General features: G+C 56.5%; 1 protein-coding gene across 2 annotated transcripts in view; it reads right to left on the bottom strand.

Annotated features, from left to right (window-relative positions):
• Atp6v1c2 (ATPase H+ transporting V1 subunit C2) overlaps window positions 1-12,630 on the bottom strand; it is a 48,770-nt gene that overhangs the window by 1,132 nt on the left and 35,008 nt on the right. For both annotated transcript variants that reach the window (XM_026393075.2, XM_026393152.2), the window contains 6 exons: window positions 10,615-10,713; window positions 10,010-10,078; window positions 7,941-8,033; window positions 7,742-7,835; window positions 4,433-4,530; window positions 165-297 (listed from right to left, as the gene is read on the bottom strand). In XM_026393075.2, the coding sequence (XP_026248860.1) occupies window positions 165-297; window positions 4,433-4,530; window positions 7,742-7,835; window positions 7,941-8,033; window positions 10,010-10,078; window positions 10,615-10,713 (586 nt within the window). The remainder of the gene's footprint in view (window positions 1-164; window positions 298-4,432; window positions 4,531-7,741; window positions 7,836-7,940; window positions 8,034-10,009; window positions 10,079-10,614; window positions 10,714-12,630) is intronic.

Below are 12,630 nucleotides of genomic sequence, written 5' to 3'. Positions count from 1 at the left end.
ACAGTGCTTCTCACACACACACACACACACACACACACTCAGCCCTCCTTGGTGTGCCTCCATGTTTGTGAGGGTAGGTTTTCCCAACAGGTTGGCAAGTGCCTTATGTTTCAAGTATTCATCCTGTGGATAATCCTGGCCGCAGGCTTGGGTTAGATACCTACATCCAGGATACTTGCTGCCGCCACTTCATCCAGGTGCCGGAAGACAGAGTTCAGTACCTCCCTCAAGCGTTTGGTGGCTGACTTCTTGTGAGGCTGCAGGAGCACTGCCTGGAAGTTCACTGGCAGCCCGTACCTGCCCAGACAGACAGGCATTCAGCTACTGAGCACAGACCCAGGAAGACAAGCTTGACAGAAATAAAGGAGTTCCAAGAATGAGCAGCTTCAACCAGTGTAGCTTGAAGAAAAAAAGAAACCTCAGCTGGGCGAAATGACCAGGGTCAGAGGTGAGACTGATCACTAGACCTCTGCACAGAAAAAGCTGTAGAACATGCTTAGGACTAGAGGTGAGCAGTCGCTCCCTGGCCACCGACAGGATCCTCACACTCAGGGTTTGGCTTTCAGACAGGCCTGATGTGGAAATGAGTCACAGGGCAGCACCTGTTGGCACTAGTGCACTCGGTCAGACCCTCGCTACAAGCCTTCCCGGGCCTCACTTCATGCAGAGGGTTCCTGGGATACAGAGCTCTCGGTTAGAGCTGCAGAAAGGCCATGTGAACCGGCCAGTGAAGCAGCCACAGGTGCTCCTGCTTGGCTGACAGAGCACAAGCCCAACCTCTTCCTGCTACCTTTACTTCCTAGAGGCAGGTGCTATAGCCGCTGGCAGGGTAACTGGCATTTGGGTAGATCCCAGGTGAGAGGATAGGCCCAGTTAATTGCCCCCTATTCCTTTTGTTCCATCTGTGGTCAGCAGAGAGGCCGCTGTACCCTCTGGAGAGCCCTCTACCTCGGATGTGCTGCTCAGCTCCCTCCTAACCAGCTCCCACTGCTGGCATCAAGCACTGCAAACCTTGACTCCACCTGGTGGCTCTCCCTCTCCTGTGCAGCCTCAGGTGGCAGAATCCCTAACCCACGCCAGGCAACACGTCTGCTCCTCAGGCAACTGCTAGGCTCTTGCTCTGCCACTAGGATACAACCCTTCCATTTGCCACCCTGCTGTGTCATCCTTCAGCCTGGTCACCCACCAGTCAAGGCCACTTCAGCCTGGAAGTGGCTTCAGGTCTCCCATCCCCTTTCAAGACCCAAATAGTCTGCTTTCTGCCTCTTGGTGGCAGCATCCCTGTCCTACGCCTTCCCCGTCTCCCAGAACATGGCCTCCAGCAGTAGCTGTCCAGCTCTCCTCCTCAGACAAGATGCTGCCCAGGCTGCTGCCCTGGCCTGCCTGGGAGAGGAGCCGCCACTTCATAATGGAAGAGGTCACTGGTGGGAGCTGTCCTGTTGCTGCAGAACTTAGCCTTTCTCCATTACCATCCCCTTCCCTTTACCATAGTGACTTCATACCTATCCAACATGAAAGCTTCTCAACTTCAGAGCTCATACTCCTCAGAGCCAAATCTGAGAGTAATGTCCTACGTCACTTCAACCACTGCCCTTAGCTTCTCTCAATGACCTCCTAAAGGCCAAATCCAAAGGACATGCTAAACCTCAGCCTTTCATCCTGCTCCCTCCTCCCACCATGGACTTCTCTTCTCCATTCACCCCTTAAATGTCAGGGCTCCCCCTTGGCACTTTTCCTCCATGCAGCTCACCGAGGGATCTCATTCCCCAAACCTACCACCACGATAATATCTTTTCCCCACCAAAACCCAGCTCCCAGCGAGCTGCAGTACCCTCAGCCCAGCCTGTTGCTCTCAGCACCTGTTCCATCTGCGTCTTGAGTCACTGAAGCATCTGGTGTCCTTCATCCATGAGGGCAAGCCAGCACCTCCTCAACTGAGGGCTGTGTCCCCTTTACCTGGATTTTATTCAACCAAGAAACATTTCCATCGACCCTAGGCTGGATAACAGATGGAGAGAGGAGCCAGACTTCCCACTGCAGGGGGGACAAAAGCCACAAGCAGCCAGGAGGTGAGCCACGGTGCCAGATGAGGGCCCGGGAGGCGGTGGCTCACTTCCTCCCCTTACATGTCTTTCCTCCAAGGATCTTGTTGGCTCCCTATGTCTTTAGATTATGGTATCTCCATGTGGCAGGCTATGAGAAAGCCTTCCAAAAGAATCAAATAGCTCTATACATACTGATCTGAGTGGAATATAAAATAAGTTATAGAGCATTAAGTATAAACAGGAGAATAACGAGTCTCAAAGCACTAACTGTGGTAATCGATGGGCACTGAGAACAGTACATATTTCTGAGCTTGAAAAAAAAAAAATTCCATTATCAATTTTTTTTCCTGCTGTACTTGAAATCAAACCCAGGATCTCATGCATGCCAGGCAAGTGCTCTACGACCAAGCCACAATCCCAACCCCTGAACTTGAAATTTTTTACAGTGCACATGAATTATAACTATATTCAAGAAAAATGGGGAGTAAAGGATGACATGCATTGATAGTTTTCAAAAGGAATTATTTTTGCATATACTTTCAAGGGAAACACTTGAAAGTTTTACTGAATTTACTTAAGATTTTTAGGGATATCTGTCTCTACCTGTCTCTTGAGCAGATGGGCAACCCATGTGGCCTGGACAGGCCACACTGCATGGGGCCTGAGAACACATCTCCAGCACCAGGAGGGTTGGTCTGGGCTCTCTCCTAGACACAGCTAGGACCAGGTTAGCTGGTGCACCCTGTAAGTCAATGCGATGATCTGTCGCAGTGGGCCTCTGAGGAGGGCATGAGTGTCATGCGGAGGTGTGTACATGTGTGGGTGTCAGGAGGAAGAACAAGGAACCAGAGTTGGGTCTGTATGGGGCAAAAACATACATGGACACTTATGTAGAACTGAACTGAAGCCGAGACCCACAGAGGCTGACGGCAGCAGGAAGAGGACAGGAGAGTGAGGACAGAGGAGGCCGGTGTATCACCGGGTGCAGGGCTGAAGGTTGTAGGGCGTAAGGATGGGAGGTGTCCAGGCTGGCAGCCAGACTCAGGGTGTGGGATGGAAGGGATGGTAAGGCCCTTGGCTGAACCAGGGATGCCAGAGGAGGCGTGAGGGAGAGAGGATGAGCCAGCTGTCCAGAAAGCACCTCCAGCAGCAAACGGCAGACCCTGGAGACCAAGAAACAGGGCAAGTTGGGAACCGCCAGTGGAGACCAGAGGGATCCAGAGGCACCCTCCAGAATAGGCAGGGAAGGGGTCCCAGAGGGTCATAGGGAACAGAGAAGCCAGCAGCCTGCAGGGTACAGCAGCCAACATGTGTGACACTGCCAAGATCCAGCACACTTAAGGGAACAGACATGATCAGGGTAAGAGAAGCAGGCTTCAAACAGCATTTCCTGTAATGAAGTGGTGGTGCTCCCCATGATCCCAGTAACTCAGGAGGCTGAGGCAGGAGGATCACAAGTCCAAGGTCAGATTTGGCAAATTAGTGAGACCCTCAGAGACCTGTCTCAAAATTTAAAAACAGAATAAAAAAGACTGGGGATGGGGGGAAAAGGCATTTCCTGTCTGATAAAATTTCCATACAAATTATATATTAAAAATCTTTATATCGAGGAATATCTATTAAAAATCACCTGGGTGGGGGGATAGAGCACTTTCTTAGCAAGCGTGAGGCCCTGGGTTTGGTTTGCAGAGTACGCACACACACGCGTGCACACTACACACACTACACACACACACACACACACCCTACCAGAAACCAAAACGGGCATGTCCCAGGATATATTACAAATAATTTTTTTTTTTCCTTTTCTTTTTGGTCCTTAGCAGTGCTTGGGATAGAACCCCAGGGCCTTGCACTTTTTAGAAAAGGCACACCTCTAGTCCTGTACAGGTGACTTTTATTCATCCTTTGTGTTTGTTTACCTATAATTTTCAAATATTCCACGGTGAACCTCTTTTGGTTTTATTAAAAAAATAATAAGGCAAAACAAAATTTACCAGTGATGGTTTGGCTTTGATTTTCTTTGCGGGCCACCCTAACTACTGGCCTTAGAGGTTGAGGGCTGAGACAGTCTGGGACATCTTCCAGGAGCCACTAGGCCCCTCAGGCCCAATAAGTCCACCCAGGGTAGAAGAGTGAGGCATGAGAGGAAGCCCAGGTGACCCTGGCCTGAGCCTGGCCTGACGGGAAGGAGCAGCAGACAAGGGGCGGGGGGCACGTGGCCGAGGGGGCTTCTCTGGCCTCAGGAAGTCAAGAGGGCTGCTGAGAACCAGTCAGGAGGGCAAGCAGAGGGCAAGAAGACGGTAGGAAAGGGGAAGGCGGGAGCTTGGTGGCCCAGAGCTGGTCCCTCCTGCCCACCCTCAGGACAGCTGGGCCCCCTCACGCACCTGAGCACGGACTCCACAAACACTCTGAGGGCCTTGATGTGAATCCAGGCAACAAAGGCCTCGCTGAAGTTCACCTTGAGCCAGCGCAGCAGGGGGCCCTGCAGAGACAGGACAGCCACATGACCCCTCCAGCCACTGGCCGAAAGCGACCCAGGAAAGGACTCGGGCGTTGACAGAGCAAGCCCTGAGCTGAGAAGAAATGCCCAGGAACCAGCAGAAGCAGAGTCGGAAGAGCCCCAGGGGAGGCTCAGGACCACCGTGTCCAGGGCGTCTGGTGCTGGGGAAGCTCAGCCGGTCAGCCACCAGGCACATGCGAGGGGCCACCACAGACTGGGGCATGGAGGGCAGGGCAGCCCCTGACCTCGAGGCTGTCGGCGGGCAGCTTCTGACATGGACCAGCCAAGGAGCCCACCTTCTGGGAAGGCCCTGCCCTTGGGGTCCTGGTACCATCCACCAACTGCCACTCCAGAGGTTTCTCAAGCCCCATCTATGGCCACAACAACAGCCACGGAGGCTGGGGTGGCCGGTCCTCTGGGGGAGCTCAAGAGCCCCAAGCTTCCACCCGATAGCACCAACTGCCCACCAAGGTCAGGGGCAGGTCCAGCCAGGGCAGCCAAACAAGGAGACCGAGAGCTGCCTGCCACCACCCCCACCAGGGCCCTGCCCATCACCAGCCCCAGCCACCTGGCCAGGGCACAAGCACACCGGCCCACAAGCACCATTCCCTGCCGGGAGGGGCAGCTCCAGAGGGCCTGCAGATCAGAGGAAGGCGTGATTCCGGGCTCCTCGAATGAATTTAAGAACTCACAAGCCGGATGAGACAACAGAAATGCAAGGACGCGGTTTCTCAGAAGACACCTGAGCTGGCAGGGAGATGCGCGCAGGGACCCCCAGGACTCCCGGGGGCTGCTTACCTCGCCCTCGCCCTCACTCTCTCTCTCTCTGTCGGTCTGCCCCGCAGCAGGCCTATCAGGGTTCCCTAGCGGGGTTACCTTAACCTTGTGGTCGCGGTAGGTAGATGATCCCTTTTTAAGAGCAACACAGGAAGTTTGCTAAAGGCACAGAAATGATTTATTAATCTTTCAGCAAACATACATCACAAACACACAGAAAAATTCTCATTGCCCGAAGAGCTGTGACAGCAAGCACAGACACCCTGGCCCACCCAGGCACTCATGTACTGCTGGTTAGGATGTGGCAGAGCCAGAGCACTGGCTCCCGACGCCAGCAAGTGGGGCTGGTCCCACGCCACCTCCCTGCCTGGCCTGGGTCAACACCTCCACTGTCCACCATGGGCAAATAAGGACAGCACAAGAGGCGCTAGTGGAAAGGGCCCCGCCTGCAGAGCTGGTCTGCCCGGGCTCGGTCACGGTGTCCCTGCCACACCCGCCACAGATGCCTCCTTGGCATTCACGGAGCACTGACGCGTGCCACGTGCAGAAAATTAGTCAGGCCTGCTTGTGAGGCCACTTCACCCTCCATCTCCTGTCTCTGAAAGCAGGTGGAAAACAGGACAGTTCCACCCTGTGCTGTCAACGCACCCTGAAACTTGGGCCCTCTCCGTCGCCTCTGATGCGGGGTGTGTCACTTCCAACCAGGCCAGGAGGAGAGCCGTCTCCAGACAGCAGGGGCTGCCTGCAGCTGAGCCCCAGTCAGGCTCCGCTCACTGGCACGGCTTCCTGGGGCTCCACTCCCACCTGCAGGGAGCCCTGGCAGCCTCTCTGGGGCAGCGTGGTGGTGCTGAAGTCCACACCTCGTGCAGACGACACATGGCAGCCTGGCACTCAGTGGGCAACCTGAGCCCCACATGGCAGGTGGCAGGCGTCTTTGTGTCACCCTGACTCAAGAGAGCCTGGCAGGTCTGCCAGCAGGGAGGTGGGTGCCAAAGGTCCTACTTCACCACCTGTCCTCTGGCAGGGCTCTAACTGGACACATCTGGCCTCATCCAGGAACACCGTGGCAGTGTGGGGTCAAGACCATAGCGACCAGGGAAGGCCCAGCTGAAGAGAACAGCAGGGCATTCGTGAGCAAGCAGGGACACCCTTGGGCTTGCTGTTCTCGGGCACTGCCTGGGTATGCCAGGCCTGCGTCACTGCTCCAAGGACGGGCGCAATCTCGGGGGCACGGGGCCCAGCAGCCCTCCAGGCTGAGGAGCACAGGTGCACATTCGCTTGGTACACTCGTGTGTCTCTGCTTCCGCTCCGGGGAGGCGGCTAACCGTCCCCAGGCTGGGTTCTATGTCCTCGGCCCTGGCTCCTCCCCAAAGGGAAGCATCAGGGGGCTCCGGGGATCCAGTCTAGGGGCTCCATGACTCAGCTCTCTCCGGAGGTGGTGGCTGCTTTCCTGCCAAAGAGCCCTGACCCAGGTCAAGGTGGACGTGCAGGTCCCCGGCCTTCTGCCTGACGTGGGAGGAGGCCCGGGGCGAACACCGGCCACGTGTGCAACGCTCCTGCCTGCTCTTCTCCCCAAGCACAGACACACAGCCTTCTGTTGACACACACTCCTCAGCAAGGCCTGAGCACATTCTACTCACTCTCCCCTCCTCTCTCCTCCTAAGAACCCTTCCCAGTAGGGATGGGGGAGAAGAGGCGGAGACCCTCCCATCCAGATGGGCTCCTTGGGATGCTCATCCAAAGAGAGGTTCCCCTGGTCTCTGCAGCTACAGGACACCCAGTCTGCACTGTGCCCATTTTACAGAGAGGTGGCAACTCCCCCCAAACTACACTCTGGTCTCTCCAGTTCTTCTCCCTCGTGAGCCGGGCGGCCCCCTCCACAGCGTTTCCGAGTGGCTGTGATCGGAAGCCCAGCTAAGCACCCTCTCCTTGCTAAGAGCACAGGGAGGTAAATACAGGCGCCGGTGACGCCTGGAAGCCATACAGCCAACGTCAGCAGATGGCCACACTGGGCACAGAGGATTCATCTAGAGCCCACCTGCCCTGCGTGACCCTGGGGCTGCACTTCCCACCTGCAGGGAGACCTCAGGCAGGGTCCTCTAGCCAAGGGAGGGGAGGGCCTCAGTTTGGTTCTCCTCTGCAGGGGGCTGATGACCCCTGCTGGTGAGTGCAGAGGTCAGGGCAGGCGAGAGCCGGTGCCGCGCGGCACAGTGTGGGCTCACGGTTCACGGCCCCTGGCATCACCTCTGTTCCTCCTTACCATCCTTTCCCAGACCTGCTCTCGAGGCCCTTGAGACAGCTGTTCCTGATGGCGTGAGCCCAGGGGACACTGTGATTTAGAAGAGGGCATTCGCCCCAGGAGCCTTCAGGGGGCAGCTCAATTGTGTGAACTTGGCCGCCTGCCTGGGATACTCACATACTGTTGCTTCTTATCCGACAGCAACCTGGTCATCTCTTCCCTTTCCCTTTTAATTTCTTTCTCATCATAGAAAAATTCACGAACAGTGAACCTGAAAACAAGAGCTGTCACTCAGAAGCTTCCCAAAGTGGCAGACACCCCCCCACCCCTGGGGAACACACACCAAACCTGGGGAGCCCACAGGGTGCACCCTTACTTGTTCTCTTTGGCTTTGATTTTGAAATCATCAATCACTTTTCGAAATAGAGTCACTGTGAAGAGGCCACCCTCGTTGTCCTCGGCAATCAGTCTGTTAGGGAAAGAATCCACACGCTGCACCGTCTACTGGTGTCCCCTTGAGCCAGCTACACTGGAGCTGGGCTCCCGGGAGGTCAGCCACTGCAGAGCTGGGCATGATGGCCACGCTGGGGGCCCTGGCAGCCAGGGGACTGGGAACCACAGGTGATCCTTATCGTTTCCTTGTTCCTGGTTGGCTCCCTCCTTCCCTTCCACACACCGCTCCAGCCAGGGCCCCAGAGCCTCCAGGGATCTGAAGGTGGGAGCCGTGGGGAGTGAGGAGGAGGATGGGGCTGTCTCCTGCTCACTAAATGGCTTTGGATCAAGTCCCTCTGGGGTTCCGTCATGGAGGCTGGGCCAGGGAGTCCTCGGCACTCTTGGTTATAAGGAAGCAGGGTAGATTTCCAGCTGGTAGAAACCACCCCATAAGGTCCAGTTCACTTCCAAAGTCACCAAGTGCCATATGGCTACCACAGCATCCCCAGCACGCCTCAGCACAGGACCACTGGTGTCACTGTCCCCAGTAACACAGGTGCTCCTGAAGCCAGGGGTCTACGCACCTCCAAGTCCCACTGGCCAGAAGCCCCTGATACTGGGAGTGCTGGGCCACGGCATGCCCCGGGGAAAAGGTTGGCCTGGTCACCGCTCCTGTTTCTCAGAGCTCAGACCCACAGGAGCCACTTCCGTGCCCACATCTTTCCAGAATCGTCTGTGCAGGTGCCCTCTGCCTTGCCCCCCTGGCAAGGCTAGGATTCCTGGGCCCGTGCATCAGGGAGCAGCAGAGCGGCCAGGCCAGCGGGCAGCTCTGAGGCCTCTCCTCCCCTGCACACCCGCTGCCGGCTCACTCCTCCACCTCCCCTGTAACCTCAGGCAGTGACCGTCCTGTTCCTTGGCTCCTGATGGCCATCTCCAGTGAGTTAGTGGCCCTGGGGGAGCTACCTGCCACGAGGGAGCAGGCAGGGCCGAGGCCTCTAGGAGGGGAGGGGAGCAGGCAGCTCCGGGTGGGGTAAGGTGGGTGGGTGGCTCCACTCGGCGGCCTCCAAATCACAAACCAGCTCAGACGCACAGACAGGCCTGGAGGACAGCACGCACCTGCGGGCCCGCCACCCTCTCAGGAGAGCAAGTCATTGCCGCACAGCAGAGGCCCCTGCTTCCTGGCCCAGCTGCACTCTGCTCAGGTCCCAAGGTCACCACTAGCCACCCTGAAGGTGGCGTTTCTCATCCCCACCCCTCCCTGGCTCCTCCTGTGCACTGAGTGTGCCCAGGGCACAGAGATGCCATCTGCCTACTCACAGACCTTTAGGAGACAGCAGGGCACTGGTGGCCTCCTGTGGCTTTTCCTCTGCTGCTCACTCTGTTCCCAGCGCTCTGTCCCTGCTGACGCCAGGTCTGGCCTGCTCGTGTTCCCAGCTCCGTGGCTCTCCACGTGGACCCTGGCTTAGCCCGCTCCTCTCCTCTCCTGTGCCTTTGCCTTTGTGAGGCACTGGGACCGAACCCAGGGGTGCTCCACCCCAAGCTACACCCTGGCCCTTTTTATTTTCATTTTGAGACAAGATCTTGCTGAGTTGCCCAGGCTGGCTTCAGACTTGCAAACGCCCTGCCTCAGTCTCTGGAGGAGTGGGATTACAAGCATGTGCCACCACGCTGGGTGTCTCCTGTCACTTCTGGAGTGGCCATTGACCACTCTTCTCTGACCCCAGCAGATCACACTCTGAGCCCATCTTCCTCTCCTGCTCGGGGGCGGTGGCCACTCCCTGGTCAGCCACTCCAGCCACGTCTTTGCTTGACCCTCAAGTGGAGAAGATGGGCGCTAAGCCACAAACAAGAGTCAGGGGGCCCTGGAGGAGACCCTCTGCTGGACAGCAGCCAGGCAGCCTCCCAGAAGAGGGGCAGTGAAGCCATTTCCAGAGACGGCATCCAGTATGGGACCAAGAGGGAATTCCAGGCCAGGGACCCGGGGACCCCAGGCCAAACTGGGCTCTCACTTACTTGGTCGACCTGGGGACCACCATGTCCGAGAGGGATTCATAGGTCTTCCTCCACTGTGCATAGCTTGGCCTGTGGGAGCAGAGTCACACAACGCTGCTGGCAGAAAGGCTCCCAGGAAGCTGCACGGCAGGGACCAGGGAGAGCCCCTAATATCCCCAAGCCTGCCGAGAGGGTCCCAAGGCTCCTGCAGAAGGTCCCTATAGGAACTCAGCTGTAGATGTCTGCCTCTTACAAATGACTTCCTAACCCTGTCCCAGGTGACCTGTGACCATGACCACAGGACGAGGGAATAATCACAGACCTCCCAGGACAGGAGGAAGTCAGCTCACAGCAGGTGCTCAATAAATGGCTGCTTCTCCACTGCTCCATCTCCCTCCTGCTGTCACGCAGACACAACTGCCCGCCAGGAGCCCCTGTGCAGGAACGTCAGTGCCCTGGGACCCTCAGGGGCATCCTCTTCCTCACAGCTCCAGTCCCCAACGTGAAGCAAGGTTGGTGGCAGCAGAAGGGGCCCACCCTCCTCTCCACCAGGCAGTGCCATTTCCCTCTGCGATCCCCAAGCACAGGCCAAGACACCCCCCACCCTTCACCCCCGGCCCACGCACTTGGGGACGATGACCAGAAGTGTGACGAGATACTCTGAGTCCAGCACAAAGTCTTCTTTGCTCACAATGTCACTCAGTGTCCGAGTGAAGAGGTTCCCCCTGAAAGGCACGCAGAAGGGAAGGTGTGACCAGCAGGAAGGGCCACTGACCCTCACCCAAAGCCAGGCACCAGGGTGGGGCAGGCAGCGGCGGAAGCCTGGGAGAGGGGGGCCAGGGCTAGCGCAGGTCCCCACAGGCCGTCACTCACGCTGCTCATGCTCGGCAGCCAGAGTCCTGCCTCCTCTCCTCCAGGGACAGGGAGGCTGGCAGGGCCTGGGCTTCTGTCACCAGTGTCCTGAGGGGCTGCTGAATCCAACACCTAAGTGACCTGCACTGCCCAGCACAAGCCACAGGCTATCAGGAGGGGACCTCAGGTAGCAGCCACGGAAGCTACTCAAGTGTCAACACAGCGGCCAGCTGCAGGGGCCGCCCTGGGCAGAGATAGGCTTAGAGCTCCGTGTCACTTTACAGGCCTTTCTGTCCAGCAGCCAGGGGACACTCACCTGAAATAGCTTTGGACCTGCCCAGTGGACCTGGCCTGAATAAAGGGCATTGTGTTCACAGGGCAGGGATCATGGCGTCGTGTGGGCCAACACGATACGCAGCTACCGAGACAGGACAGCCAGGAAGACGCGGGAGTGGAAGCGAGGCCAGGACTGCCCGGCCTCCGGGCACCTCCAAGCCAAGGCCAAAGCTTTCAAGACAGCAGGAAACACCTTCCTCCAGGGCCCCCACCAGCCCAGGAGCCTGCTCGCCTTCCTTCCTGCCTGCCCTGGCTGATAACATCACACACAACTGTGTGGCCACGGACAAATCCCTCGGAAGCCCTCCAGAGGCACCCAGCTACCCTGGCCCAGCAGCAGACACAGTCTTCTCAAGCGGGGGGACTCCTATTTCCCTCTGTACCCAGCGCGAAGCAGACTTTCTATCGATGTCTGTTGAATGACTAACCGTGACTCTGCAGGTGCAGAGAGTGTGTCTTATTCTGCTGTTCATCTTTAGGGCCTAATATTAGGCCCGAGGGTATAGTAAGCACTTACAAATGTGCATTGAAAGAGGAAAGGAAGCCGGCTGGGCTCGGCAGTGCATGCCTGTGATTCCAGCTACTCAGAAGGCTGAGGCAGGAGGATCTCAAGTTGAGGAGAGCCTGGGCAACTTTGTGAGACCCTGTTTCAAAACAGCTCAGTGGTAGAATGCTTGCCTAGTATGTGCATGGCCCTGAGCTTCATCCTAGTACCAAGAAAGAAAGAGGGAAGGAGAGTGGAGGGCAGGGGAGGAAGAAGAAAAGAAGTATCAGAGGAGGGAGACTGCTTCATCACCCTCTTTGTATGTTGCCCCCTTCACTCAGTGTATGTGCTCAATAAATCAATCAAAGTGGCTAGGCCAGGTCCTGACCAAATTTTTTTTTTTTTTTTTTTTTGGTTTGGGAGATTGAACCCAGGGCACTCAAACACTGAGCCACAGCCCCAGATCTTTTTTTTTTTTTTTTTTTTTTGAGACAGCTTCATTGAGTTGCTCAGGGCCTCACTAAGTTGCTGAGGCTGGCTTTGAACTTGCGATCTTCCTGCCTCAGCCTCCCTAACGGCTGAGATTATAGGCGAGTGCCATCAACCAGTTAAAAAGCCTACAACTTGTTGATGCAGCAAGGGGGCGGCTCAGCATGCTCCAGCCCCAAGGCCACCATGCCACCATGAACCTGGGCCAAGGTCACCATTTAGAGCTCCCTGCCACACCTTCCTCCCGTCCTCTCTCTCATGTTCTGACATGTAGTCGGGCAGCAGTGATGGCTTCTAGATGAAGTGTGCTTTTCACTCTTTGGTTTTAATTTTACACTAAAAACTATACCTTGAACATCCCTTCTCTGGGACCAGGGATGTTTTTGCTTTTGGACTGTTTCAGATTTGGGGATGTAGCAGGTACATAATGAGATATCTTGGGGGGGGCCCAAGCTCAGCGAAATCCTTTAGTTTCACATCG

This window comes from Urocitellus parryii, chromosome 12, assembly GCF_045843805.1.
Source record: "Urocitellus parryii isolate mUroPar1 chromosome 12, mUroPar1.hap1, whole genome shotgun sequence".
NCBI classification, from domain to species: domain Eukaryota; kingdom Metazoa; phylum Chordata; class Mammalia; order Rodentia; family Sciuridae; genus Urocitellus; species Urocitellus parryii.
Note: the sequence above shows the minus strand (reverse complement) of the source record. Positions and strands in the feature narration are given on the sequence as shown.